Genomic DNA, 27,279 nt, shown 5'->3' with positions numbered 1-27,279 from the left:
TTGCCTGTCTTGACTTCCTGCAGAGGACAAAAAGAAGTCCTCGTTATGAATATCATAACAATTAAAGACTTTAATTATGATTTAAGGCGTCACAGATGGGGTGTGTTGAAGTAGAAGAACCAAACGCAAGACTCATTGATAGGAGACGGGTAGATAAGAGCTAATAAGCTTATTTTTGACTTTATATCCATCCATCAATATTCTGCCACTTATCAGAGACCAGGTCATGGGTTCTATGGTCTATGCAAATATTCAGACTTTACTCTCCATATAGCCACTTTCTCCAGCTCTTCTGCAGGCGACACTGAGGTGTTCCCAAGCTAACCAAGAGATATAATCCCTCCAGTGCGTTGCAAAGCAAAGCAAGGCAGAAAACAGGAGGGGACTTAAATGGGAGAAAAACAATGACAAGGATCTGGCAAATGAAAACCAAAGACCAAGGAGTATATATGCAGAGGGAGGTAATGACAAACAGAAGACAGGCGTGTAGCAAGCCGTAAACTATGTCCTGGTGAGCAACAAAGAGAGAAAGCAAAACTAATCCAAAAGTTTGATAAAACAGGACGTGAAGCTAAATCTAAATCTAAGGTGCAGCTTATAAAAACCTGAAAGACAAAACAAGTGTCAGACCCTCCCACTCATCATTTTATCCCAGGTAACACTGGATCTTGGATGCCTTGCGACAACTTGAAAAACTAAATGTCCTTTGACATTTATTAAATAAATTGTCCTTTCCGTCTTGATATTTTGCTTAGGTCCACAACATTTCTTTGATTTTGACTATTTTTCACCTCAGTTGGTGAAGATAAAACAAACTAAAGGACAGATAATCTGTATTGTTCTCACAGTGCGACTCAGTTACAGTCCACAGTTATTTCTTCTTTTTCTTTTTCGGCATCTAATTTCATAAAACATCAAGTATCAAACAGGCTGTATTCTTTTTTTCTGGCACTTAGCTCCTGGCTCCTCCCTACTGATGACATCACGCAGGTTGCTTCTTCCACAGTGTTTGCTCGCTATACGGTTGTCATGAAAGCATGAATGAGTGCTAATTTTCTATTCTTAGTAGCCCAGTTTTACAACATTTTACAGATGAACAGACATCTTTTGATGCAATTTGGCGAGTTTGATAAACTGCACAATCAATTTGGGAGAAAAACTACAAGTCATTAATAGTTGAGTTATGATTTTAATAAATAAAACAATGTTAGTTCACTTTCTTTTTTTCTTTTCTTTTTTTTTAACCCCTTGTCCTGTCCAGCATTATGGCAGCAGAATTGTAATATGGATACTGTTTATGCCAAACACATTTGCTATGCCAAGGGAAGCTTTATGAATGTAAAGCTCCCCTTGAAGTTAGTTCACCTTCTTTAAGAGCGATCAGTCTGTTTAAAGCTAAGTATTTTTCTCTGCTGACATATTTCTTATAAGTCAAACAACATATTTGGTCTTTAAGAGTCGGACAGAGACTCTCACTGTCCTCACGGATGTTTTTTTCTTTGTGTCTAAAATAATTGATTGGTCGGGAGGCGTTGCTTTCATGCAGGTTAGGTTTCCAGCACAAGTTTCCATGGTGAGATTATCTCGATAAGAAAAGAACCAATTTTGTAATAATGAAAATACAGAGCTGAGCCTGAAGTTAGTGTTTTGTTGTGCCAGCCCCTGGTAAGTCTCTGGTCTGGTTTTATTTTTAAATTGTATTTTACTCTAATTTTAGTCTGCTTTTTCTCCTCTTCCTGCTTCATCTTAAAATACTTTGTGCCTCTGATTATTTCTCTAACTTTCCCTTCCTGTGTTTATTAATCACCTGCCTTCTGTTTTAGACTTGGTTGTGCTCTGTCATCACTCACTATTTGTATTCATTTCAATCCAGCTTTATTCGTATAGTGACAATTAACAACAACAGTAACCTCATGGCACTTTAAAGATACTCTCCAACACGGACATGTCTTTGTCACTTTGCGGAACATTGCTCAGATTTACGGTATTCCAGTTTCAGACTACACAAAACTTTGTTTGATAAGATGGTCACTGTAGAGTCAAAAATTCGTGCTCTGACTTAACTGAGAGTCCATTTCATAAAAAGTGGCCTGATCATGTATACCCCAGTTTCTGTTGTTGTCTACCTTTCCAGTCTTTATCCTTCATATCATTTCTTGTAAGTGTATGGTCTCAGCTTGTTCCCGGTTTTTGCCTTTTGCCTTCCCCACATTGCTGAAGTTTATTCCTGGATTCTGCCTTTGCCAAACCCTTATCTGTGCGAAGCTTTCCTCCCTGACTTATTTCCTGGTTTTGATCTTTGCTTCACTCTATAAACTTCACCTTTTTCGATTTTTCCTGGCTGTGTGCTGTGTTTGGATCATCCATCCCGTCTGCCAGCAGGTCATGTCTCTCAGTACGGTCGCAGCAGGAAGTTATGACTCGACCATGTAATCATTTCATCCGACACAGTGACCGTCTTATCAAACAAAGTCTTGTGTGGTCAGAAACTGGAAGACAGTAAATCTGGGTAATTTTCTGCAAAGTGATGACAACACGTCTGTGTTGGAAAGTCTGACTGTTTGAGTCACACTATTGTTTGATAGGCATTATTTGAATAAACTGAAATCAACTTTCCCGCAAATACTGGACCACCAGGAGCTGTCTAAGAACAACAGAGTTCAGACTCAGCGCACAAGCTCTAAGCAAAACATTTCCTCGGTGCATCAAACTAAAACAATTCAAGTACAAGTGCAGGTAAAAAATGTTTGTCAAAAGAAAATCCCAAACTCTGTGGCGGCTGCTGCTCAACTGTGAGAATGAACAGCTTTTTGCATTCATCGTAACCCTTAAAGAAACAGCTTGGAAAATATGCTTATTCACGTACTTATCAAGAGTGAGACTTAATTTATGGATAATTTATGGAACTGTAAAAGACCCAAAGTTTGTCTGAAATGATCATTTACCTGTGTTATCTGACTCTTGCCACTCTTTATGTAAGCATTAGTTGATTAGTCTTATTAAGCAGCCAGTTTGATTTATGGTTGTATCTCAGGGGCATATATTAGGTCCAATTCTGTTTTCACCTTATACCAAACTTCTTGGGGACATGTTAGGAGAAATAATGTTGTGATTTTTATACTGATGACACTAACTTTTGCTTTGTCCTGCCTGTTGACACAGAGTCTCTCTAAACTCTCCAACAAGATGTTGGCCATCACAAATTATCTTAACCTAAATTAAATTGCAGAGATGTCAGCAATTAATCCTTTTTTTGAATTCCTGCAATGTTGTCGATCCTGGCTTCCCAGTTCCAAAATGCATCCTTTAATTTAGATGTACATTTTTTCAAGTTCCACTTCTAGAAAAAGTCAAACTTTTAGAAAGTAACTTACTTTAGAACTATTACATCTCAATGTTTCTTGCTGTAGACTTTATAAAGTATTATTAAAAACATGAAAATAATTAAATTTTTAAATGTTTTATTAGTCAATACAGAATTTTACTCATTTACATAATGTTTAATGTAGAGTAAGACACCTTTTTAGAATAAATATTGACAAAGTGAACATGTTCCTCACGTGAATGATCACATGAACAATCATCTCTACTTCCTCATAATAAGCATTAATGATATTCACTGACATGAAAAAAATGACAGTATACCAAATTAGAAGAAAAGAACCCTGAACACCTCTTTTGAAAGCTTATAAAGTTTTTATGTGTGTGTGTCCAGATAATTACGATAACTGTGTTTACAGCCACGTGCAACATGGGCTGCACTGCCATCTTATAATGAACCTACGCAGTCAAGTTTAAAAGCTCCGGACTAGTTTATGGAAACCAGCCTGACACATATTGTTTTATCCGGCAACATTTCAAAAGTTTACCTCAGGTTTGCTTGATAATTTGATGGAACGACAGCTATTAGCTACCTGTCCCTTTCAGGAATAACCCTCAAAGTCTGTTAATTAAGTGTAAGTCCTTGAATGGATGAGCCCCAAGCTATGAGCCTTTCAGATCTGTTGGTCTGTTTTGCTCCAGGCTGCTTGCTTAGTTGTTTGGCCCAGCATCTTTTAGTAGTTCCAACATCCACCCTGGCATCCAGGAATGATCATGCTTCCTCAGTAGCAGCCTCTCAGATCTGGTTGCCAAACTCACTACAAATATTCAGATCTTTACTGTAAACATATCTTTGCTCACTGGAATTTTCACATTAGAGCCAGTGTTGATTTTTTAAAATTAAATCTCTATTTTGTTCAGTCTTATACAATGTTCCCATGAGCTTGAAACAATCCATAATCGAAGCCATCTCCTCTGCTGTTGCTGAAATACAATTGGAATGAAAAGTAAGACATGACAGTAATGTTACATGACAAGCTGACACACGTGTGTTTGCAACTTTTGTTCAGAATTCATGGAAGGTCATGTTTAGATTATGATGTAATGGTTTCCTGAGTTTAGAGACCTTTGATGGTACAGTCTTCCAGATAGCATTCAAGGGTAGTGGTTGAGTGGGACCTCTCTTGTGGCAGAACAGAGTATTACAAAAACAAACAGCTGTTTTTTCAGGGCTCAGAGAGTAACAAAAACATTTGTCAGACTTACAAAATCAGTTTTCTTTCCCCCACCTGGCTTTCAGGGTCCGAAAGTGAGCAGAAAAAGGTCATTTAGAATTAGAAAATGGAGGAAGAGAATTTTATTGTTTCCTTTGTGTGACTCTCAGAGCTTCCGTAGTAATGTGACCCGTTTACTGTATGAAATAACACCCTGTTCACATAACACCCCAAATATTTGAATGACTTATTTGTTTGATGTTTCACTTGTATGCCTTTTAGTTTTTCTTATTTCTTCATTTTATTGTTCATTTTTGTGTAATGCGCAGTGTTAGGGACATATAGGTTAAATTTGAGGAGCACAATAAGTTTGAGTGTGTGTGTTGCAGAGGGGGTGGTTCATATGGGAGTGGGCGTGTTGGGGTGTGTGTGCGTAAAGGTGTGGACTCACCGGTGACACAGATGATAGAGAGTCAGGGTTGGGAGTAGCCATAATTTTGTTGACCGCCACGCCACGCCACATTTATTCATTCATCACCTTATGTATCCGTTTAATCCGCTGGTTTTCATCTTTACAATAATTCATCCTTGCTGCGCTGTGATAACTCTGTGCGGTTTGTTAAATAAAAGCAACAAAAGCATATTTGGGTCTCAGCGTCTCTTGCCATAAATCAGTAGCGCGTCACAAACAAGGAACCTAAGGACCCAACCTCAAACTCTGAGCGGCTAAAAGGTTTGTGTTGGAAGCCGCAACACACAGCATTCTGATCCAAGTTTAGTTGCATTTAAACACGATTACATTCGATTATAAGCTTTTCATGATGTCTCCTTCAGGAACCCAGCACCAAACGCAGTAAGCCCGTATCCAGGGTGACGTCTCTGGCCAACCTGCTCCCGCCCGTCAAAACCACACCGCTGAAGAGGATTGGTCAGACCTTGCAGGTTAGCCACCAATCTGATGGGTTTTTTTTGCTTATGTACCAAGTTGTAAAGAAGGCAGGATGACTTTGTCATCAGATTGGTTCTTTTCTTTATAATCTTGTGGATGAATGTTTTCACAATCCGTTGAATGACTTCAGCTTTTGTTTGTTTCGTGAGTTTGGCCTGTTTAAATACCTCTATGTCCTTGGGTTGTTGTTGAAATGATAGCATTGTTCTACATTTTGTGAAGTAACCCCAAACTGAGCCAGAATTCAAAAGATTTTAGCTGCAACAGATAAACTCCCTTTTCAAACACTGCAATGTTAAGCTCCAACCTGCAATTAATGGCGTCTTTAATGAAAGTTATTGTTAACCCCACCAAGCCCCCTATAATTTAGGGTAGTTTTTTACATGCACAAGTTTCATGTGGACCCCACCAGGCCCTCTATAATTTAGGGTAGTTTTATACATGCACAAATTTCATCCTGATCCAAGCAGTAGGAGTTCTCCAGCTATGAATCTAGGAAAAATGAAAGAGCCACCAAAAAATAAGCCAGTTTACAACAAGCTGTTCGACATGAATGTTACATACGTGTTGCTATGTGTTTCAACGGTCTCTGTGCCTGCAGCGCTCCATCAGTTTTCGCAACGAGAATCGGCAAGACAGAGCTGCTCCTCCTCCTCCTTCTTCCTCCTCAACGATGAAGACGCGTGTTATCTCTGCAACAGTCTCCAACCCTTCATCCTCAATGAATGCATCACGAGTTGCCACAGCAACAGCGCTGGCGTCAAAGCGTCGTGACAGCAAGCTATGGAGCGAGACGTTTGATGTCAGACTGGGAGCAACGCAAACCCTGAGCCCAAAGGAGATTAAACGACAAGAGGTAAAAAACATGGCTGGACAAAAGTTGTATCAGTTTTTTTTTAACAACTCCTGCTTGTTTGGGATCATTATCTTGTTGCAGGATGAAGCGCTGTCCAATGAGTTTGGAGGCATTTACTGGAACTTGAGCAGATCAGATGTTTCTATCAATCTCAGAATTTATTGTGTAGCTGCCATCAGCAGCTCCATCATCGATGAAGATAAGTGAGCCATTAGCTGTGGGAGCCATACATGCCCAAGCCATAACACCCCCACCACCATGTTTAACAGAGGAGCTACTGCGCTTTGGATCTTGGGCACTTCTCTTTGGTTTCCACACTTTCTTCTTGCCATCACTCTGATACAGGTTCTTCTTCATCTTGTCTGCCCAGGACACCTTTTTCCATACTTCCAAACTTTAATGTGGCCATCCTGTTTTTGTGGCTAACCAGTGGTTAGCATTCTGCAGTGTAGCCTCTGTATTTCTGTTCATGAAGTCTTCTGCAGATAGTAGTCTCTGACAAAGACACATCTGCCTCCTGAGGACTGTTTCTGATCTGTTGGACAGGATTTTTCTTTACCACAGTGAGGATTCTTTCCTGGCTTATCAGTCTCTTTGTGATTACAGAGATCACCAGAGCATTCTTATATTTCGTTTTATTCTTGTTTTTCAGCCTCATAACAACTTCTTTAACTTTCATTGGAACAGCATGTTGAACAATGACAACTACAGAGTCCAAATTATAGAAACAAGTCTAAGTATCTTATCCCTGCAGTGATGAAGCTGTTAAAATTGGCTTTGTTCCTAGACATTATGAATGAAATAGTCTCTGTACTTTTCCACGATGACCTTAAGTGATCCAGGCATAGTGAGACAAAACAATAAGCCTGGGAAAGCAGAGGGGTATTCCACGAAGCTGGCTTAGCGGAAAGCCTGGCTTTTCTCTCTACTTCTGGCTAAACTTAGAGAGAGTTCCGTTCCACGAACATGGCTTATTTGAATGCCCGCTAAGTAACCATGGTAACTTATGCCGCTGAACTAGCCTGGTCCTGGGCAGGCTAAAGTTGAAGCTTAGCTTAGCTGCATCTCAAAGAATGTCCGACCGGCTGAAACAGACTCCCGAAAGAAATGTTCACCTAGAATTCTGCGCTCCCACAACTCATGTCTTGTCTAAAAAACGAAACAAAAACTGTGGTTATCATATCACCACTTTCACTGTCTCGAAAAATCAATCAGTCGGTGCCAGTGCAACTAAAGAAAAGCAACTATACACACGTATTGAACATGAAATTAAATGAGAAAGAACATGGTATTCATTAAAACTAATCAACACCTAACAAACATCCGATCTACACCCACGTAGGACCAGACTCAGAAAAATGGGGGACAGGTAATAATGTTAATAATACAAATTATTGAAAGCTCCTTTCAAAACAGTCAAGGACACTGTACAAACAAGATATTAATACAGGAATTAAAAAATCATACCATACTAAAAATACACAGAACGGAGCAATCACTGTAGGTAAGCACACTTGAACGGATGGGTTTTGAGTTAAGACTTGAACAGAGGGTGAGTGTCAATATTGCGAATGTCGGGGGGGCAAGATTGTGGATGGCATGTGTACAGAATATGTGTACAAATATATAAATATTTTTTATGCCTTTAATGGACAGGACAGTTGGAGAGAGACAGGAAGTAGGGAGCAGAGAGAGGGGGAAGACATGCAGCAAAGGGCCGTTCCGTGCAGGACTCGAACCGGGGCCAGCTGCAGCGAGGACTATAGCCTCTGTACATGGGGCGCCTGCATAACCCACAACGCCACGGACCACCCCAGTACAGAAGAATTTTGACCTCTGTTCTTTCAGGCTGCTGCTCCACATTTACATTAGCCGATAATGTAAAACAACCTACTGGCTGAAGTATTTGCATTAAGTTCATCTCCATCACCCTCAGGCTTCCCCATGTTATCGGTGCACTAGACTGTGCCCATGTACGCATCCAAGGCAAGGCAATTTTATTTGTAGAGCACAATTCGTACACAAGGCAATTCAAAGTGCTTTACAGCTACATAAAATCACAAGAAGGCAATAAAATCATTCCTAATATATATATATATATATATATATATATATATATAGTTTTATATATTGATTAATTAATTTAAAAGTGAAGAGTGCGGGGCGGTCGGTGGCGTAGTGGGTTAAGCAGCCGCCCCATGTACAGAGGCAACAGTCCTCGCTGCAGCTGGCCCCAGTTCGATGCATGTCTCCCCTCTCTCTGCCCCTTGCATTCCTGTCTCTCTCCAACTGTCCTATCATTAAAGGCATTAAAAGCCCCAAAAAAATATTCAAAAAAAAAAAAAAGTGAAGAGTGCAGATAAAATACTTTCAGGTGTCATATGCACAGCTAAATAGAACTGTTTTCAGTCTGGATTTAAACATTGTCACATTGTCCAGGCCCCTGCTGGACCCGTGGAGGCTGACTATGTAAACCGAAAATTTTTCCATATTGTAAATGTACAGGTACACTTGGGGATAATTGTCCATAGACTCTGAACTGGATTTCTCATTTTGAAAAATACCACATCAACCCCTTTGAGTAATGCTGAGAATTGTTACATTTATAACCTGTGAAACCAAGTACCTCATCATTGACTCCTATCCTCCGTGCATACAGATGATCTGTGATGGAGGTCATTTCATTTCCAACATTGAGGCTAAATGGCCGGGATCGGTTCATGATTCTAGGATGTTCCGAGCATCCTCACTGGCACAGAGGTTTGCACAAGGCGCAAGAATTTTACTTACCTGAAGGAGTGTACTTTTGAAGACAGGTGTATATAGCATAGGCATAATTTCGGTAATCTAATGAGAGGTCAGGTGTAGAGGTCATCTTAAGGAATTTAAAGTGCTCGTCATACTTTATTATAGATAGCCATATAAGGCACATATTGCGTCAAATTGCCTAAAGTCTTAACACATGTATATCCATCCAACATTTCTCTTATTCTGCAGGAGAGTTCAATGGTGTCCTGCTTGGGGACAGAGGCTATGCATGCTGGCCGTACCTCCTCATTCCATATCTTGATCTAGAAACAAGGGCGGAGAGGGCATTCAACCATGCACATGCTAAAACAAGAGCAAGGATAGAAATGACCTTTGGCCAAATTAAATACAGGTTCATTGCTTAAAGTTCTCAGGCACCATGGCTGACTTCTGACAGAGCCATCTTAAATTTGATAGTATACTTCATATTTTATACATTTTGTCTTGTGGACAACTTCAGGCTGAAGTCTTTTCTTCCTTGAGTCCCTGCAGGTTCCACTGCCTGAAAGGACTCAGTTTCTCCTGACACAGTGAGGGACCTATAAAGGGATACATATTTCCATTGATCCTTATTGTTGTGACCTTTGAGTTAGAACTTATTTTCATAATTTAGCATTGACACAGTAGCAGTTTAAGTCAGAGCAAGTGTAAGAAGGCTAAATGGACAGAGATGATTTATAACTTTCCACACGTTTAGGTCATGGCACCCCACTGTGAATATAAATGTAAAAAACACATTTCTAACACTTTGCATGAACCGTACAATAATGACAAGTTTGAGTTCAAGTTGTGTTGAATTGTTTAATTGTTATTACATGTTTCTCAAGCTGTGGAGAGAAAACAGAATTAAATACAGTTCACACCATAAAATTATCCTTTATCTGAATTTATACTAACATCCCTCTTCAGTTTCATAATCTCTAGCTTGATCTTTTTTATTTTCAGTTTCTTGTATTCCACATCTAGTTTGGTGCTCTCTTTATTGGACAAACACATTTCTTCAAAGGCTACTTACCACTCGGAAATATGTTCCTGTACTTTACTTTCACCTGCTGCCAGGTACGCTTTTGGCTGTTAAGATTGCTCCTGTTGAGATGTAACAGTGAAAAAATAATATGTGGGTCACACACTCACAATAATATATTCACAAAGTATGATGATGCGTGTCGATTATTGGGTTATTAATAAACTGAGCAGGGCCAGTATATTTGTGCTGTACATCTCATACAGAGACAATTCAGCATGCTTTATGTAAACAAATTATAACACAAAGAGGAGAGCATATATACATGAAGACAGTAAAATAAATGTCTAACAATTGACAATGGTATGAAACTTTCATAACTTACGCATTTAGTCTGTCGGCAGTTGTTTGCCATGCCGTTTCCCTCGCTTTATTGATCACAGCTGTATTAACTTTTCTGGTGATGACACTGTTAAAATCCTCATACACCTCCATAAGCATTATTTGTTCAGCTGCCGAAAAATAACAGCTCTTGTCTTGCTCTCCTTTTCTGCCATCTCCGTTTTTCCACCATCCACTCGTCAGGGCTTCTTACGTTCCTCGTGCACTCGCACTTAGCCAGGCTATGTAAGCCTCGCTTGGATTAGCCTCGCTGAGATGCAGCTAAACTGGCTTTGTGGAACGACTTGAGGCTTAATTGGGAGATGGTGTTAGTTCAAGCGAGGCTTTCCCTCTACAGCCTGGCTTTCTTTAGCTACTTTCATGGAATACCCCTCTGGAATCCAACTGTCCCAAATGAAGTATTTATGAAGCTCCATAATTAAAGTCTGGAATATGCACTTTGATCACATCTGAATTTACTCATATTACTCTAGGAAACAGAAGGAGAACTGAGTGACTTTGCCCCAAACATTATGGAGGGCTCTGCATATAAAACTCCTAAGAAGTGCTTTTGGATTTAAGAAAATGTACTGTAAATTGACAGCGAATATGAAGTCTCTAAAGTACTTTCAGACTTGTGTTTCAAACCCAGCATACACAAATTACATCTTTCTTTTCTATATCATCTAATAAAATAATCCTCATTTGTCTTCTTTCTCAAACGTGCAGGCTATTTTTGAGTTGGCTCAAGGAGAGCAGGACTTGGTGGAGGATCTTAAGTTGGCCAAGAAGGTAACTTTACAAGCTATTTTTTTTTTTTTTTTCTTAAATAACTGACTTTCTTCCCACATTTTTTGTACAATTTCAGTATTCTGATGTGTGTATTTGTATGTGTGCTGCAGGCCTACCATGACCCGATGCTGAAGCTGTCCATCATGACTGAGCAGGAACTGAACCAGATCTTTGGTACTCTGGATTCACTGATACCACTGCATGAAGGTAGGGCAGTGTGGTAAGCATGTGAGGGCAATAAATTTACCAAATGTCCACCTATTCAGGAGGCTAAACTGTCACAAGATGATTTGCATGTGGCACGGGCACTTTTGACTAGTTAAAATGTTCATGATTTGGCATTTGAATGATGCAGATAAAAGCTGTACTCCGCTGTAAAGCTTGACTGTTGCTATAAACTTAGTGATTAGGTTTGGATATCAAATCTAGAAACAAAGGAAATTGAAAGACACTTGTCCAGCAACATCACTTTGCATCAACTGGTCTGTTTTTTTGCACATTTCAGTCAATAGAAAAATGGAAATATAAACATATAAAATGTATTTACCTTCCCTCTTACCTGAGGATATATGGTATAACAAAAGCCATTTCCAGATAATTTGGGAAATTTTCTAAAATGCAATAAAAACTTAAATCGAATTAGTTTGAAACTTTCTTTAACAGGTACAAATCAGAATAAATGATTTTCAGCATGCTCACTGATGGACTTCATTTGGAAATATAAACAAACACACTTAAAAAAATGTTTTCTCATTGTGTTCCATCAGCTTCCTTTTGATGAGACCTTTTAATGGTTTGGGACCTTACCATAAGCCTACCCAGGGGTGCGGTCAGTTTACAGAACTAGTTCTTTCTATTATTATGTCAGTTATTCGAATCACATACTGGACGAAAGGGTGCAGCTCAGAAGAAAACCACTCGCACCCCTTAAAATTTTCCATTACAGGATACCAACTGTTGCAGTTTTTCAGAGGAATCTGGGTTCATTCTTGCTGAATCCAAGATTTCAGCTGCTCAACAATCCGTGGTTGTTGTTGTTGTCTGATTCTCCCCTCCATACATTTTCAGTAGGAGACAGATGTGGACTGCAGGCAGGCCAGTCAAGCACACACACTCTGTGCGTATGAAGCCACGCTGCTGGAGGTCTTGCAGAATGAGGTCTGACATTGTCTCTTGGGAAAATTTGTTACCTTGATTGTAGCATATGTCTCACCAAAAGTCTAACATCCACCTTTGCATCAATGGTACGTTCCCACATAAGAAGCCATCCATGCCATGGACACTGATGCACCCCCATACCATCCCAGTCGCTGGCTTTAAACCTTTCTCTGATAACAGCCTGGATGCTCTTTCTGATCTTTGTAGAAGCAGACACCAGTTTTTCCCAAAAGCAGCTGAAACGTGGACTCATCTGACCAAAGAACACGTGTCCACTGTCTTTCTGTCCATCTGAGATGAGCTGGTGTCCAGAGAACTGGGCCGTGTTTCTGCACACAGTTGATATATGGCTTCCTCCTTGTGTGATACAGTTTCATGTTCCATTTCTGGAGATTTTATTGATGTGAAAATGGTTTTCCAAGGCCCTCTGAGCCCATGTGGCTGTATTGATCATGGTGGGTTTATGGTTTCTCATGCAGTTGTGCTGAAGGGCTGGAAGATCATCCAACAGTGGTTTCTGTCCTTGGTATTTACACACTGAGATTTCCCCAGACTCCCTGAATCTTTTCACATAATTACTCTCAGTAGATGTTAAGAAACTGAAGTTCTTTGCAATTTTGCATGTCACCAACTAATCTGCTGAGAACACGGTTCCTTGTATATTCTACAAACTTTTCTGTTTTTCTTTGCCTGTCTCACAACTTTTTTAAGTGTGTTAATGGCATCAAATTCTGGATATGTGCTCTCAATGCCATGATAGAGAATATTAACCTAGTTGATATGTGGCGCGTTCAGAACCAGGGCATTAGAGACTATACATGCTTTTCCGCGTACCATAAATCACATTCCAGAATCGACTACTTTCTGCTCTCTTCGAGTCTTGAAAACAGGTGGAGACCCGATGCAGGTGCTGCCGGCGACGCTATCTGACCATAACCCGCTGTTGATGACGATATATCTTACTCACAGACTCAATAAAACACCTAGATGGCGCTTTAATACGTCACTTCTGCAGGATGAGGTATTTGTAGCACAATTAAGTAAAAGAATTACAGAATTCGTAGCCAATAATATTGGCACAGTAGAGGATGCCTCATATAAATGGATGGCCACCGAGGGATGTATTAAGGACTTTACATCCTCTTATGCATCTCACCTTAAAAAAGAGAGGAGCCGCAGGATCTGCGAGTTAGAAAGGAAGTGTCATATACTTGAAAAGCAGTTAAAGGGTAAATACGCTAAATCAATGGAAAAAGAACTATGGGGAGTCAGGGTGGAGCTCAATGATCTGTTGAGGAGGCGAGCGGAATTCATCATGCACAGAATCAGGCAGAGCTATTACTTTAACGGAAGCAAACCAAGCAGGTCATGGCGCTGAAACTGAAGCAAAGTGAATCCAGAGCATCAATCAATACCATCAAAATGACTAATAATAAATTTACATCGGATCCAAAAGAGATAAATGTCACATTCCACTCTTTTTGCAGGGAGTTGTACAAATCAACGTGTAATTTTGATTCAGAGAAATGTAAGCAATTTCTGAGCAGTCTGGATTTGCCAACGTTAGGGGAGCAGGAAGCAACAGATCTGGGTCGTCCCATATCCTTAAAGGAGCTGGAGACTGCGCTTAGGATGACAAATAAAGGGAAGTCGCTGGGTCCAGACGGCATACCGCCAGAGCTCTTACTGCACTTCTGGGATATTTTAGGGCCAGTTTTGCTGGGGTCCATCCAATCAGCGGTTGAAAAAGGTTCTTTCCCTACTCACACTAACGCTGCCCTGATTTCGCTAATCCCCAAAAAAGGGAAAGACAAAACTGACTGTTCCAATTATAGACCGATTTCATTAATTGACTCAGACAAGAAGCTGTATTCTAAGGTACTGGCACTACGTTTGGAGAGATACATGGACAAACTAATTCATAAGGATCAGACTGGCTTCATGAAAGGGCGCCTAGCAGCAGACAATAACGCCTAATACATGTAATTAATGAAACCCAACAATTAAAGACTCCATGCGCGATACTGTCACTTGACGCCGAAAAGGCCTTTGACAGGCTCGAGTGGCAGTACCTGTGGGCGGTCCTGGAGAGATTTGGCCTAGGGAAAGGGTTTGTCAACATGATTCGTGTTTTATATCTTAACCCCACTGCCATGGTGTCCACGAACGGTTTGCACTCGAGACCCTTTACCATTTTTCGTGGGACCCGACGGGGATGTGGCCTCTCGCCAAGTTTATTTATTCTCTCATTAGAACCACTAGCCCAACATCTGAGGGAGGCCCAGGTCATTGCTCCTATTCGGATTAAAACCTTGTTACTTGCCATATCGGCTTTTGCGGATGACGTACTTATTTACTTATTGGATATCGAAAAGTTAATACCCTCTCTGTTAACCACTTTTGAAGAGTTCAGGATGTTATCAAGGCTATAAGATCAACTGGACGAACTCAAAGCTGCAGACACATCCTGTAGTAGACTGGCTAGCCACAACAAACACTAGAGGACTCGTATCAGTTGTGTATTCACGACTTCAAACACACGCACAGAAGAAGCTACCCCTGGCCAAGGCATGGTCTTGGGACTTGGCTGTTACGGAGGAGGACATAAACTGGGAAAATGTCTGGGGGAACACATTTCGCACGTCCAAGAACCCCAACCACCAGTTGATTCACTATAAGTTGTGTCAGAAGGCCTATTTGACACCACTTTTGAGATTTCATGTGAAGCTGTCAACCAACCCGAACTGTGACTTATGCTCTTTGAACACACCGGGAACATTTAAATATATGGTATGGGACTGCCCAGAGGTTCATGGCTTTTGGAGGAAGGTAACAATGACTTTGTCTAATATGATTAACAAACCTGTACCTCTGGAGCCGACTCTCCTCTTGCTCAATAACGATTAACATTTGGGGCTGAATGAGAAACAACGCAAGGTTTGGTTGGCTGGCTTGACGGCTGCTAAAAAACTGATAGTACAACGCTGGCTACCTCCTCACAAACTGTATGCTAGAAAATGGCTGGAATACTTTCAGGATGTGGTCATGCTAGAACTGTCTACAGCAAGGGTGAACAAAGCCAAAAGCTCTACACTGGACTCATGGAAGAGAACCGCTTCGGCTATAACGAACCTGCTCAGTTCAGAATAAAGGCACCCAGAAGAATTGTAAGGCACTAAACCGAGAGGGGAGGGGGGATGCCGCCAGGGGAAGGGAGGAAAGAAGGGAGGGAGGGATGGGTATGTTAAAAAATTTTGTACTACCCAATCTTGTCATGTGAAATTATAATTTCAATAAAACAATTTTTCACAAAAAAATTCTGGATATGTCTTTATCATCTAAATATAACAAAGCTGGTCAGTGAAGACTCTTAAGAATCATTTCCTTTTACGCTTGCCTGTTTAATAAAGTTTCAAACAACTACGAAAATTAAAGATTTTAGGTTTTGTTGCATTTTAGATAGTATTTAGATACTATACTATATACTATCTACACTAAATTCCAACAATATCAAGCCTTATTTAAGTATTTCTCACTGAACTGAAGTTTTTTAAATGTTTTCTAACAAAGCGTTCTATCTCTCCTCAGATCTACTAAGTCGACTCCGAGATGCCAGAAAACCTGACGGATCCACAGAACATGTGGGACATATATTGACTGACTGGGTGAGTGTTTCTTTTTTAAGCTGACGGCAGCTTGCAGAATCCACATTAGTTCTTTAATAGCTATCAGAGACGCTCAGTGGTAAGCAGGTGTCTGTTTCTGTGTTCCTGCAGCTGCCGTGTCTCTCCTCCTACACTCCGTACTGCAGTAACCAGGTAAAAGCCAAGGACTTGCTGGACCAGAAGAAGCAGGATCGACGGGTTCAGGACTTTTTGCAGCGCTGCCTCCAGTCCCCTTTTAGCAGGAAGTTGGACCTGTGGAACTTCCTGGACATCCCTCGCAGCCGGCTGGTGAAATACCCGCTGCTGCTCAGAGAGATCCTGAAGCACACGCCCAACGACCACCCGGACCGGCAGCAACTGGATGAAGCGGTGAGAAAAATTTAACGTGACGACACATCGTCCTGCAGGGCGGGTCCAACCTACTGACAAACTGAGACATGTTTGGAGTCACCCTGAGGAATGATTTGATTAAATATTTGGAAGATTAAGGACCAGTCACCCCACCCATATTTTAGCAGACAAAAAATTGTGAATGCACTTAACTGTTTAACTGCACTTCAGTTCACCCAAGTCAGTCTTTTATTTGACTGCACTGGTTTGTGAGACCACTTTAGGTTTTAGATTTGAACAGGATTAGACTTGGAATATTAAGCATAAAGTAAGTAAATGTGTCCTAGATAAAAAAGATAAAAACATTGGAAATGTAACCTGCTTGACTAAATACAGTTGTGTGCGTGCTCCTTTTAGTTTGATGAGACACTGTCTAGTGTTTCTCACTGTAAATTAAAACTTACTCAACAATTTTTAAGGCATACTTTACATAAATGTAAATTCGCATGGCTCAGTGGAAGTGCTTAGTGTACTTCTGTAGAGACGCAGCGCCATTCTCCTCATTTCTTCTTATTTTGCTGTTTGGGATGTGTTTTGGCTGTGTTTTGGCTGCAACCTATAGACAGAGGATGTGTAGATATCAGCTAATGACAGCATGCAGGTGTGAAGACAAAAGGCTCTTATACACCAAAAAGACCTCAAGAGCGAGAGGCAACAAAAGAGTCACATGCTGCATTTCCACGCCTATGAGCAACTGAGCAAATAGCACTCGAACGCACCACAAAGACCATGTCCGACTGGCAGTTAGGATCTACCATCAACGCCTGTACAAGAGGACGTAATTCTCGAATGCAGAAGGGGGCAGTTGTCTGTTCAACAAGGCAAACCTGAAGAACACTTCATAGATTTAAAAAAATGTAAACCAATTAATGTTGCTTATTATTACACCTTGTTGTTTGGTCAATATTGAAGTTTGTATCTAGTTGTGTTTGTGTTTGTATGTAGGATGTGGTTAATTAGAGCTTTGTTGCTGGAACGATGTTGACTGTAGAAGAGAAGAAGGAACAAGGAAGAAAATTAGGGAGGAAAAAAAAGTGGGTGAATTCATGGATTCTCCAGCTAAGAACAGCCAATCAGAAAAGTCCGTCTTATTGATGCCGATTCAACATGCCTGGAAAAAAAAGAAATTAAAAAGTCCAACAGTTTGTTGCAGAGATGCGGAAGTTAATCAGCGCTTCTCGGGGACTTGGTATATTGGGGCCTTTAAAAAACAGAGATTAGGTCAAATTGCCCAGACACACATACCTCAAAGCTAAGATAATGTGATTCTGAGTTCTAACCTCCCACTTATGAGATACTTTAAATGCACCATAATTTGGCAGCAAAGGGGAGGAGGTTAGTTTGAATTAATGCATTTATTAATGTCAGTTTGTTCTGCATAGTGTGCCTTTTAAATAACCACAAATAAGATTAAATAAATGAGTATGGAATGGGATTGTGTGTCTACTCCGCAGATGCTGATGGTTCAGAGCGTTGTGGCGGACATCAACAGGCAGACCGGAGAGTCTGAGTGTCAATACTACAAGGATCGCCTGTTGTACGCAGAGGACGGACAGAAGGACAAACTCATCAATCGGTCCAAGACGCTCAGCTGCCACGGAGAACTGAAGAACAACAGAGGACTCGTCAGTAGATTTTTGCAGTTTTATTACACCTAACTTTATCTTTATCCACACATTGTCAGCACAGTCTTTAAGTTGAATCCATTATGACCTGGAGCGACATATGGGTCATTTTACCTGTTAAGCCTGGTGCGACGCACGTGACTCAACATTTTTATTGATCATTACTTTTATTATTTTACTTTTTTGCATTAGTGGCATATAAACAGTATGCAAATGTAATTTTTGGGGGGAATTAATGGGGGTAAAATCTATACAAATGTACTTTAAACATTGATTTTTACCAAGCAAAAGTAGAATTAACATTTGGTCTGTCTTTCTCTGTCTCTCTTTTTTCAGAAACTCCATGTGTTTCTGTTCCAGGATATCCTGGTCATCACCAGGTCAGTCTCGTTGAACAACCAGCCGGTCAGGTACCAGCTCTGCCGCCAGCCGATCCCTATACGTCAGCTGGACCTGGAGGACTTGTCAGATGGAGAGATGCGAGTGGGAGGGTCCATCAGAGGGGCCTTCAGCAACAACGAGCGGAGTCAGTACTTCACAAAAACAGCAGATGCCACAAGCACAGAAGCATTTAGTCTTGTGTCTCAGTGCTACAGCATATAATTATATTTGGATGACATCATAACACTGCCACATTCATAAATAATTTGGTGTGGTTGAATCTGACTGGTCTGCACAGATTTCTCACCTAAATCAGTTTAGTACTTTTCATATGAGCTGATATGCGGACTGAGTCAGACTTTATTGACCAACATCCATGCTAGACCTCACTGATGCTCTGTTGGTTGAATAAGAGAAAATCCGTGCAGCTAAAAGGCTCAAGATATTTTGAATAGATCAAGAAGAAGAGTGTAACCTGCTATAGAAGCAGATTAATGATTGTTTTTATCCAGATGTCCACATGGATTTTGCCCAGTAGTATATTATTATTATATTATATTATTCTACTATTGTAATGGTTTCCAGCGGCAACAAATTCCTCCTTTTCTTTTGTACTTTGTAGACAGCAACACTTTAGGCACACACTTACCTTTTGAATTAAGTATCCTTAAGGAGATTTTGAGTGTGTTTTAATTACTTTTTCAGTGTGAACTCGCTAACATCTTCAAATCTGACTAAATGTGGATCGACATTTGTGTTTGCAGCTACAAAATTTCAATGTTTTTAAAGGTTTGATATCAATTGACTTTTACAATTTTGCAGATGGAGGTTTAAAGCTGCAGTCTGCAGGATTTGTTGTTGTCATACGTAAAGTCCTAATTTTTGGCATTTTAAGAGTTTACATGATCTATCAGAACGCTTGAAGTTGAAAACGGTGACCTCCGTAGTCGCAAAATGCAAGAAATGCTTATTTTTTAACCGAAAAATAAAAAGTTATTCAACTTCCTGTCCCGCCCCATCAAAACACATGAGAACTCGTGCACGTAGACGTGCACGCCAGATGCGCGTACACGACTCCTCATTCATCAACTCGCTTGTCATTTGCGATCATGGAAGACACAGTAAGTAGACTAGCCCGTAATGAAGTTCAATAGTCCAGATAAATAAGCGTGGGGACGAGCCTATCTTGTATCGCGCGTGCACAATCGGTGATTGACAGGCAGCAGAGCCCAGCTCGTAACCTGATTGGTTACCTTTTACCGGTCCGGTCTGCAATTTTGTAAACAAACCTGCTCGCTTTGGAGGGACCTAGCGGGACATATAGGGGACCTAGAGAACTCATTTTTTTTTTGTATTGGGGTATTTAATGTACTACTTTCAGAATCCCCGGACAGTTCCAGGCATTATGCTTGAAAAAGAGTTGCAGACTGCAGCTTTAATACCAAGGAAATGTTTTTTTATTTTAACATAATTTCACAGTTTGTTACAGTTCACAAATCTGTAACAACACCTCATGTACAAATATGATATCTCTGTTTGACTTTGTCCTCCTCACAGCAAAGAACTTCTTCAGGGTTTCATACCGTGTCGGAGGACAGCTGCAGACCCACTGCTTCCAGGCCAGCGATGCCTTCAACAAACAGCAGTGGATCAACTGCATCAGAAATGCCAAAGAGGCAGCAGCACTGACAGGAGACCAGCCACCTCAGACAGGACAGTGTCCGGAGCCAGGGCTGGGGGAACGGATAGGTCCACTTCATGAGACAGATCTGAGGTTGAGCAGCGATTCAGGGCTTGGAAATGAGAAAGGAATGTGGGGGGATATGGAGACAGGTCTGGTTTTAAAAGGAGAGGCAGATTTAAATGAAGGGGAGGATCTTGGGTTAGTTAAGGAGGACAGAGTGACTGAAGAGGTAATAACAGGTGGGGTGGTGGAGGCAGATTTGGATGTGGTTGGTGAGACGTGTTTGGAATTAGATGGGGGATCAGCAATGGACAGTGAAATAAAGACAATTGTGGAGATGGAGACAAAGCATGAAGTTTGTGGGCAGGTGGAGGCAGAGCCAGGAGCCACTGCAGACTGGAGGATGGATGGAGAAGGAGAGACTCTCATCACAGGTGATAAGGATGCTCCCACTTCCCTCTTCTCCTCACCCTCTCCCAAACGAGAGGATGTGGGGGTGATGGATCAGGAGCAGAGTGGTTCTGAGAAACAAGAAGAGGTCGACATGGACACTGGCGAGATTGACTCACTGCAGTGCGAGGAGTTGACTCATAGGTGCTGATACCAGGACCAAATAAACATAGGACCCATAAAGGAAGGACCAGCAACCTGTCAAACTGAATGATCAGCTAGCCTTGTCAACACACACTGACCAACATATTTTAGTGGATAGTATGTAAGTGTATATTTGGAATTTTCAGTCCTCATGACCAACCAGCAGCTACATCACACAGTCATGTTGCCAGGTGCATTATCCAAATAAGTTTTCTGGGTTTTGGGTTTGCGTTTTATGCTCCAAAGTCAACTGCAAATGTGCATCAGTGTTTCCCCTGCTGCCTTCGCCCACCTGCTTCTGCTCAGCTCAGAGACTTTCCAACAGAATGAAACAACATAAAACTGACATTTTCAGGTGCAGGGAAAGATTTATGAATGTGACACCTCAGTGGACTCAAAATGTACAGTAGAAAGAATAAAAACTCACCTTTTTGTGTAACAGAAACTAGCCCAGATGTCAGATGACTGTTAGACAACAGTTGACAACAGTTTTTTTTTAGCAAATGGCATCATAAATGTTTGGTTGTATTAGGGCATTTTGCATGCATGTAGCTGCTGATGTCAGAGGTCTTGTGTCCACTCTCCTCTGTTTTGACATGATTGGTCTGCCTGTGTGGCTGTAATATAGGCCTTAGTTGGCCATGTGACAAAAGATTGAAATTACACATCCCTTACACTTTAACTTCTGCATCGAGATGTTTGGTAATTAGGTAACAAAGAAAGTCTTCATGAAGTCTCTGACTGTGCTGTGTGGCTGTTATTAGGACTGATAATGTGCCCTGATTCCTGTGAAAGCTTCTCTCTAATCACACAATGCTGACAGACTCACATGTTTCGCTTTTCCTTTACAGTATGCCTCTGAATCTAAAGATTCTGCTCTGATGAGACAGTTATCTAGCCTCTATGCTAAAATCCCTTAATTCACTTTATTCGGTTTTATACTTCACCTCTTTTTGGAGGTTTCCCACCTGTAGACTCGGCGTACCGTCAGTTAGGGACAATAAAACATGCTGCATCTTGCTTGTTCAGTACTGAAAAACAGAGAACTGGGCAGAGGGATATTTACAATGCTACAAACCCCCTCTGTTGCTGAGATTTGCTAAATCTGGTAAGAGGTATGTTAATCAGGGTTGAAGTGCAAGCCTTTTACATCTTTCCATTTTTATTCATTCGAGCTAGTATCGAATTCTGTTTTTTTTAGGGTTTTTTTTAGAGTCAGTTGAAGAATTTTCATCTTCTTCGGTAAGTCTTTTAACTTGTTCTGCATCTGTAAACACTGTAGAAAACAGCTGTATAGCCTAGATCATTGCAAACTGTTTGAAGCACCATAAACGCAAATTAACTTTCAGTGAATTTTGAGTTTTGGTCGTCTACAGTTTTGGGGCTCAGTGTTCTGTAATACTGAAGCACTAGCAGCTTCTGCAGGTGTAACTACAAAGTCTTACGGGGGGTTGTGTATGTAGGGTATGTATGTAAAGACTGTATATGAAATATATGTTTATATGAATGTTGAAACAAAACCAGGCATGTTTTTTTTTTGTGATGTATGTACCCTATATGTACTCATGGAATATAATTGCAGCATCAAGACAATAATTTCTGAGATTGCGGTGAAACATGACGATTACAATTGATTAAACCCACCAATTAAAACAAATTTAAAAAGGCATTTGCGCTAATTAAAAAGACTTAAGGATAAAATACTCCTGGACATCACTTCTTTCTCTGTTGTGTAAAAAATACAAAATGTTGATGCTTAGCTAAAGTTTAAGTAATGTGTTGATTATCACTGAACCAAAGAACCAATAAATTGTATTAAAAAGAAGTCTGGCACTGAGTTTATCATTACTGGTGGTCAATAAGAAAAGTTTCTATCGGAAGACTAAATTAAATTAGGAGAATTGTGCAAGCTCAAGTTATACAGCCCAAGAATATTAAAGTAATCTGTAAAATGGAGAGGACCCTAAGATTGAACACTGAGGAACATCTCTGTTGATGTTCATAGCAGCAGATAGCACACTTTTAACCCTGACAGGTTTACACAAAGCACAGTTTATGGTGAGAAACAGCCTTAATTGTGCTTTAAATAGATTTTAAACATCTTTATAGAGTGCTGAGAGTAACTGTTATCTTTATGTAATCAATACATAGACTGTTACGATATATTTCCAGTAAAGCTTATTATAGTAGTATCAAAAAGATGCATATAATCATATTATGCACACAGTGACAGAGAAAAGACAGAGATCATCTTAACCTGCAGATTTTTTAAGGCCTGATGAGGCAAGTTTGTTATCTTTCAAGGTTAGAGACCAGAAAGTAGAGACAAGCATAGCAGAGACATGCTGCAGGTGGAAATCTTCTTCATGAAGATGATTAACTCAGTTAGATAGTTGGGTGTTTTCCAAGCATTATATTTTGTGTTACATTAGCAATATTTTAAAAATAAGACCAATTGGACAGCATGTGTAACTGCCAGCCAGTCAATAACATTGCATCCCTCTAGGGAGAGTGTAAAATATAAAGCTTCAAACAATATGTCAGGTAAAAAGAAAGCTTTTGTTCTACTATCTTGGTTAGCAGATGCATAACTGGATCATTTTAAAAATGTTGAAAGACAAAAGAAAATCTACAACAAATTGCCGGCGTTCAAAACTCAGCAAAGTATAAATAATTGGAGACACTTAAGGTATTATTGTTATTGTGCACACTGCTACAGATTTATGCTTTAACTGTTGTGAATATCAATGCGCTGAAGGCAACTTTGTTCATTCCAATAAGAATGATTATTGACCTATTATGGATGCCTGGTTCTAAAGGTGTTTTTATACCCAGACTGATGTCTCCATGCTCTCATTAGGAACATAAAAGAACACTCACTGCAGCTTAATTAGTTGCTCAGGGAGCCAGACACCAACCAAAAGGTGTATCAACACTACCTACTCCAGATTTTATTTGCATCAGTTTGTTTGAGGAAACTTGATCACAAGCAGCTTCAATGAGACTGTGAAAACTGTTTCAAATGCAATTTCCCAACTGAAACTTCTACACTTCAACAATTAAGCCGAATATACATTGTTTTGGATCTAAATTATGACAATTCCAGTAAAAAATGTAAACAGTCAAATACTGTATGTGCAACTAGATATGACCAAGGGGAAAATGGGACTCTGGGGGCACCTGAGCAGCAGCTGGCTTTGCCCAATTTCTAATAAAGTTTCCGCCAAAAATGCGCTACAACACATGACAAGCTTTCATGGGTCATAGCTTTATGCACATTTTTTGCACATTACTGCAAATCAAAATGGATTAAACGTGACTGATAGGCTCGTAATGAGAGTATGATTGTAAAAGGCAAGCCCATATGTATCTGCATCAGCTCAGACCTTTCATGTGCGGATCTGACATCTTACATCTTACACCTTATGATGAAGCTATTTTGAAAAACATGTTAACCCTACGAGTTATTATAATAATGGCTTTCCTTCTCAAAAATCACTTAAGAATTATGAATGTGAGAAATGTTGTCATTCTATCCTAAAATAATTAGAAACTTTCTATTAATCATAACTTACTTAGTTTATGTCCAGATAAAGAAATTAGAGATTTAAACGGTAAAAATTGTTGTTAAACGAACCCAAATCCAAAAATGACAGTTTTGTTAAAATATCATCAATACACACAATTTTAAGTTAGTATTCTTTTTTTCTGCGTTACCTGATATGTGTTGTTTTTTTATGCACGTGCTTGCTATATTTTTCATGTTCCTTTATTTAATAACTACATAAATTGAAACTGAAGGAGACATATATTTCCAGAAGATGGCAGTGAAGCGACATTTATTGAACCAGCTGCGGTTAAGTCTCACTGAAGAAGATCTGTGCGCGCAGGAAGCATGGCGCGGGCTGTGTGTTGGATCACCGTCCGGCGCTGCGGGACCAGGAGGTAATGGCGGTGTCATCACCAAGAAACGGTGGCGGAGTGACAGTTTGGAAGTGAGTCCTCAGTTTGGTCGAGAACCCCACGATGGACGACAGCCTTTTCCGGAGGGAGGCATGTCGTCCAAGAAGAGCGTCTGCTACCGCGGACCTTGGAGCTAATGTTAGCTTGCACGATGGCCAAATGGTCGAGGTACACCCTGCCCGAGAAACTCATCCGATTGCGGGCATACTGACTTTTGTTGGCGGAAGGATGGAGAGGAGTAACTCCGTTTCGCAAGGATTCCACCAGAGGCATATGCCGATGGAGCCGAACAAGTTCCATATACCGAGGAAGACGAAAGAAAAGAAAGGTGAGTTGACTGAAAACATGTATATTTCTACAATTCTTTTAAAAAAAAAATCTACGTCTCAAAGGTTGCCATGAAAACTAGTCTCAGGTGCAAGCTAAGAGTTCAACTCTCGGACATCGGGGAACCGTTTTACCATGTTAGCGTTGCTACAGAGGATAACTTTGCAAATATCAATAGACGTGTTTGACTTGTGTAGGTTTGCTACTAAATGCATCCATTATGGTTAATTTTAAGCGGTCGGACGCATTGTTGAAGATGCAATGTTTTTGATGTAACGGCTAACGCTAGTGACGAATGCTAACTGCTAGCATTTGGGTAGTTAACGTTAATTACGTGCTTGTAAATTATCACACGAAGTTTGTATTCGCTTAATGGCAATCCGCAGTTTGTTCTCTAGTGAAAGTAAGCCTTTGTGGATTCATTTCTGAATCTGAATACTGGATTTTATCGGTTTGTTGACGCTGACTTCCGTCAACGAACGGTGGCAAAGTAAGGGTAACCGCCTCCATGTTTACGTTTTAGTTTCTGAAAAGCGTGTCGCTGCTGACCTGCATATTGCGTGTACTGATCCGTCTTAATTATGCTAAAACAGCTTTTTAAAGATCACGAAATTAAATTTAGTTGGTCTTTTGATAAAGGCTGGGACAGTAGCAGAGGGTCCATGTTAAATCTGATGCTGATAGATTAAGGTTTTATTATGTTAACTCGGACAGCTCCAGTTTCATGGCTCTGAAACACAACATTCCTTCAATATATCATCCATATTGTTTCTTGAGGTGAAATGAATACCCCGTCCCCATTGAGCATGTCTGAGGACCTTGGATGGCTACAACAAAAGTAAAAGACTCAGTCTTGAGTCAGTGGTTACTTTGCCTGGTCCGGGCTACTGAGATCTCACCCGGACAGGTCCTCGGCCTGGTTTAGTTGTAAAGGTATCATTTTAACAACTCTTATTTCTGTGTGATTCTTCTCTAATAAAAAGAACTTCATCCTGGAATTGTGGCTGCCACTAGTTCTGGTTACATGGACCGCTTTTAATCAGAATAACAAAAGTCACATAAAAACCTCAATGTCGTCTTTTGACAATCGGACCAACAAGAAGATGTAAACGTGTATAAACTTACTATTCAAATGGTTTGCAGGATCATCTTGATCTTTTTGTTCTATTGCATGCATAGGATTTTATGCATAAAGTTATGGTATTTATTTATTTTTCTGGTTCTATTTCTCATAGATTTGTGGGTAGTCTCAAATGAGTTAAAGTCTTTTTACATTGCTTTATTCAGCATCCATGTAGTTTATGTTTGATTGTCTAATCAGAATTATTTCAGCCGGATTAAAGAAATACTTCCATCCATTTTTTTTTTATATCAGCTTAGTCCAATTCAGACTAGTAGGGAGCTAGAGCCTATCCCAGCCGCCATTGGGCAAAAGGCAGGGTGCACCCTGGACATGCGATCCATGTAGTTTAATGAACTGCTAAAATCCCAACCCATATATCGTGTTGGTAAGGAGGTGGAGTAATTTCCTCTTTTATCAATGCAACAGAAAGTTTGTGTTTTTCTTGATGTTTCAACTCATAACTTTGAAGAAAAGTGTTGGAGCGCTGAGCCCTGTTAACCATTAATCATCAGGAGGGACTCTGAACTAAAAGGAGCACACCCACAAGGAAGTGGTGCTGATTTTGTTGGTCAACAACATGTCTGCCTATGGTCTGCTTCTCTTCTCCAGCCAACAAAATGCCAGAGTTTAGAAAGACAACACTCGAGCATGAAAGCAAGGAATCCTGCTCTCAAATTGAAAGAAACTTAAATATAACCATATTTAATTGAGTAAAGTACCCACATATGGCAGTGCTGTGTTTACAGCTAAATCCACTATGTTATCAAAGCTCGTAAAATGTTTCTCTGATGACTCCATGTTATAAGCGCCTTGAAGTAAACAGGTTGTGTCACATATTTCTCTTACTTGAGTTCCCTTAAACATAGCAGAGGAGGTGGATGCCGCCCGATGACATAAACCGTGTGAAAAGTTGTAGATAAAGTGATGAAAGATGATTTCTGTTTTCACCAGCTACTTTTCTGTTGTAGAAGGGAAAGGATTTTTTTTAATGATGGTTCAATGTGATCATGATAAGCTGAAATAATTACAGTAAAGGGATCGAGCAATAGTTGGCACCGGCCTCAGAGGCTCTCATTGTAATGTG

At 40.3% G+C, this 27,279-nt stretch overlaps 2 protein-coding genes across 4 annotated transcripts in view; both read left to right on the top strand.

The window, feature by feature from the left end:
• Positions 1–22,607, top strand: part of arhgef3 (Rho guanine nucleotide exchange factor (GEF) 3) — a 72,585-nt gene extending 49,978 nt beyond the window's left edge. For both annotated transcript variants that reach the window (XM_075461834.1, XM_075461835.1), the window contains 9 exons: positions 5,370–5,477; positions 6,086–6,340; positions 11,223–11,285; positions 11,396–11,492; positions 16,032–16,108; positions 16,220–16,477; positions 17,953–18,123; positions 18,460–18,649; positions 20,062–22,607. In XM_075461834.1, coding sequence (XP_075317949.1) covers positions 5,370–5,477; positions 6,086–6,340; positions 11,223–11,285; positions 11,396–11,492; positions 16,032–16,108; positions 16,220–16,477; positions 17,953–18,123; positions 18,460–18,649; positions 20,062–20,789 — 1,947 coding nt within the window. In that variant the 3' untranslated portion in view covers positions 20,790–22,607. The remainder of the gene's footprint in view (positions 1–5,369; positions 5,478–6,085; positions 6,341–11,222; positions 11,286–11,395; positions 11,493–16,031; positions 16,109–16,219; positions 16,478–17,952; positions 18,124–18,459; positions 18,650–20,061) is intronic.
• Positions 22,608–24,654: 2,047 nt separating this feature from the next.
• tasora (transcription activation suppressor a) overlaps positions 24,655–27,279 on the top strand; it is a 34,604-nt gene continuing 31,979 nt past the window's right edge. For both annotated transcript variants that reach the window (XM_075461833.1, XM_075461832.1), the window contains exon 1: positions 24,655–25,073. In XM_075461833.1, coding sequence (XP_075317948.1) covers positions 24,809–25,073 — 265 coding nt within the window. In that variant the 5' untranslated portion in view covers positions 24,655–24,808. The remainder of the gene's footprint in view (positions 25,074–27,279) is intronic.

The sequence above is a fragment of the Odontesthes bonariensis genome, chromosome 3, assembly GCF_027942865.1.
Source record: "Odontesthes bonariensis isolate fOdoBon6 chromosome 3, fOdoBon6.hap1, whole genome shotgun sequence".
Taxonomy (NCBI): Eukaryota; Metazoa; Chordata; class Actinopteri; order Atheriniformes; family Atherinopsidae; genus Odontesthes; species Odontesthes bonariensis.
Note: the sequence above shows the minus strand (reverse complement) of the source record. Positions and strands in the feature narration are given on the sequence as shown.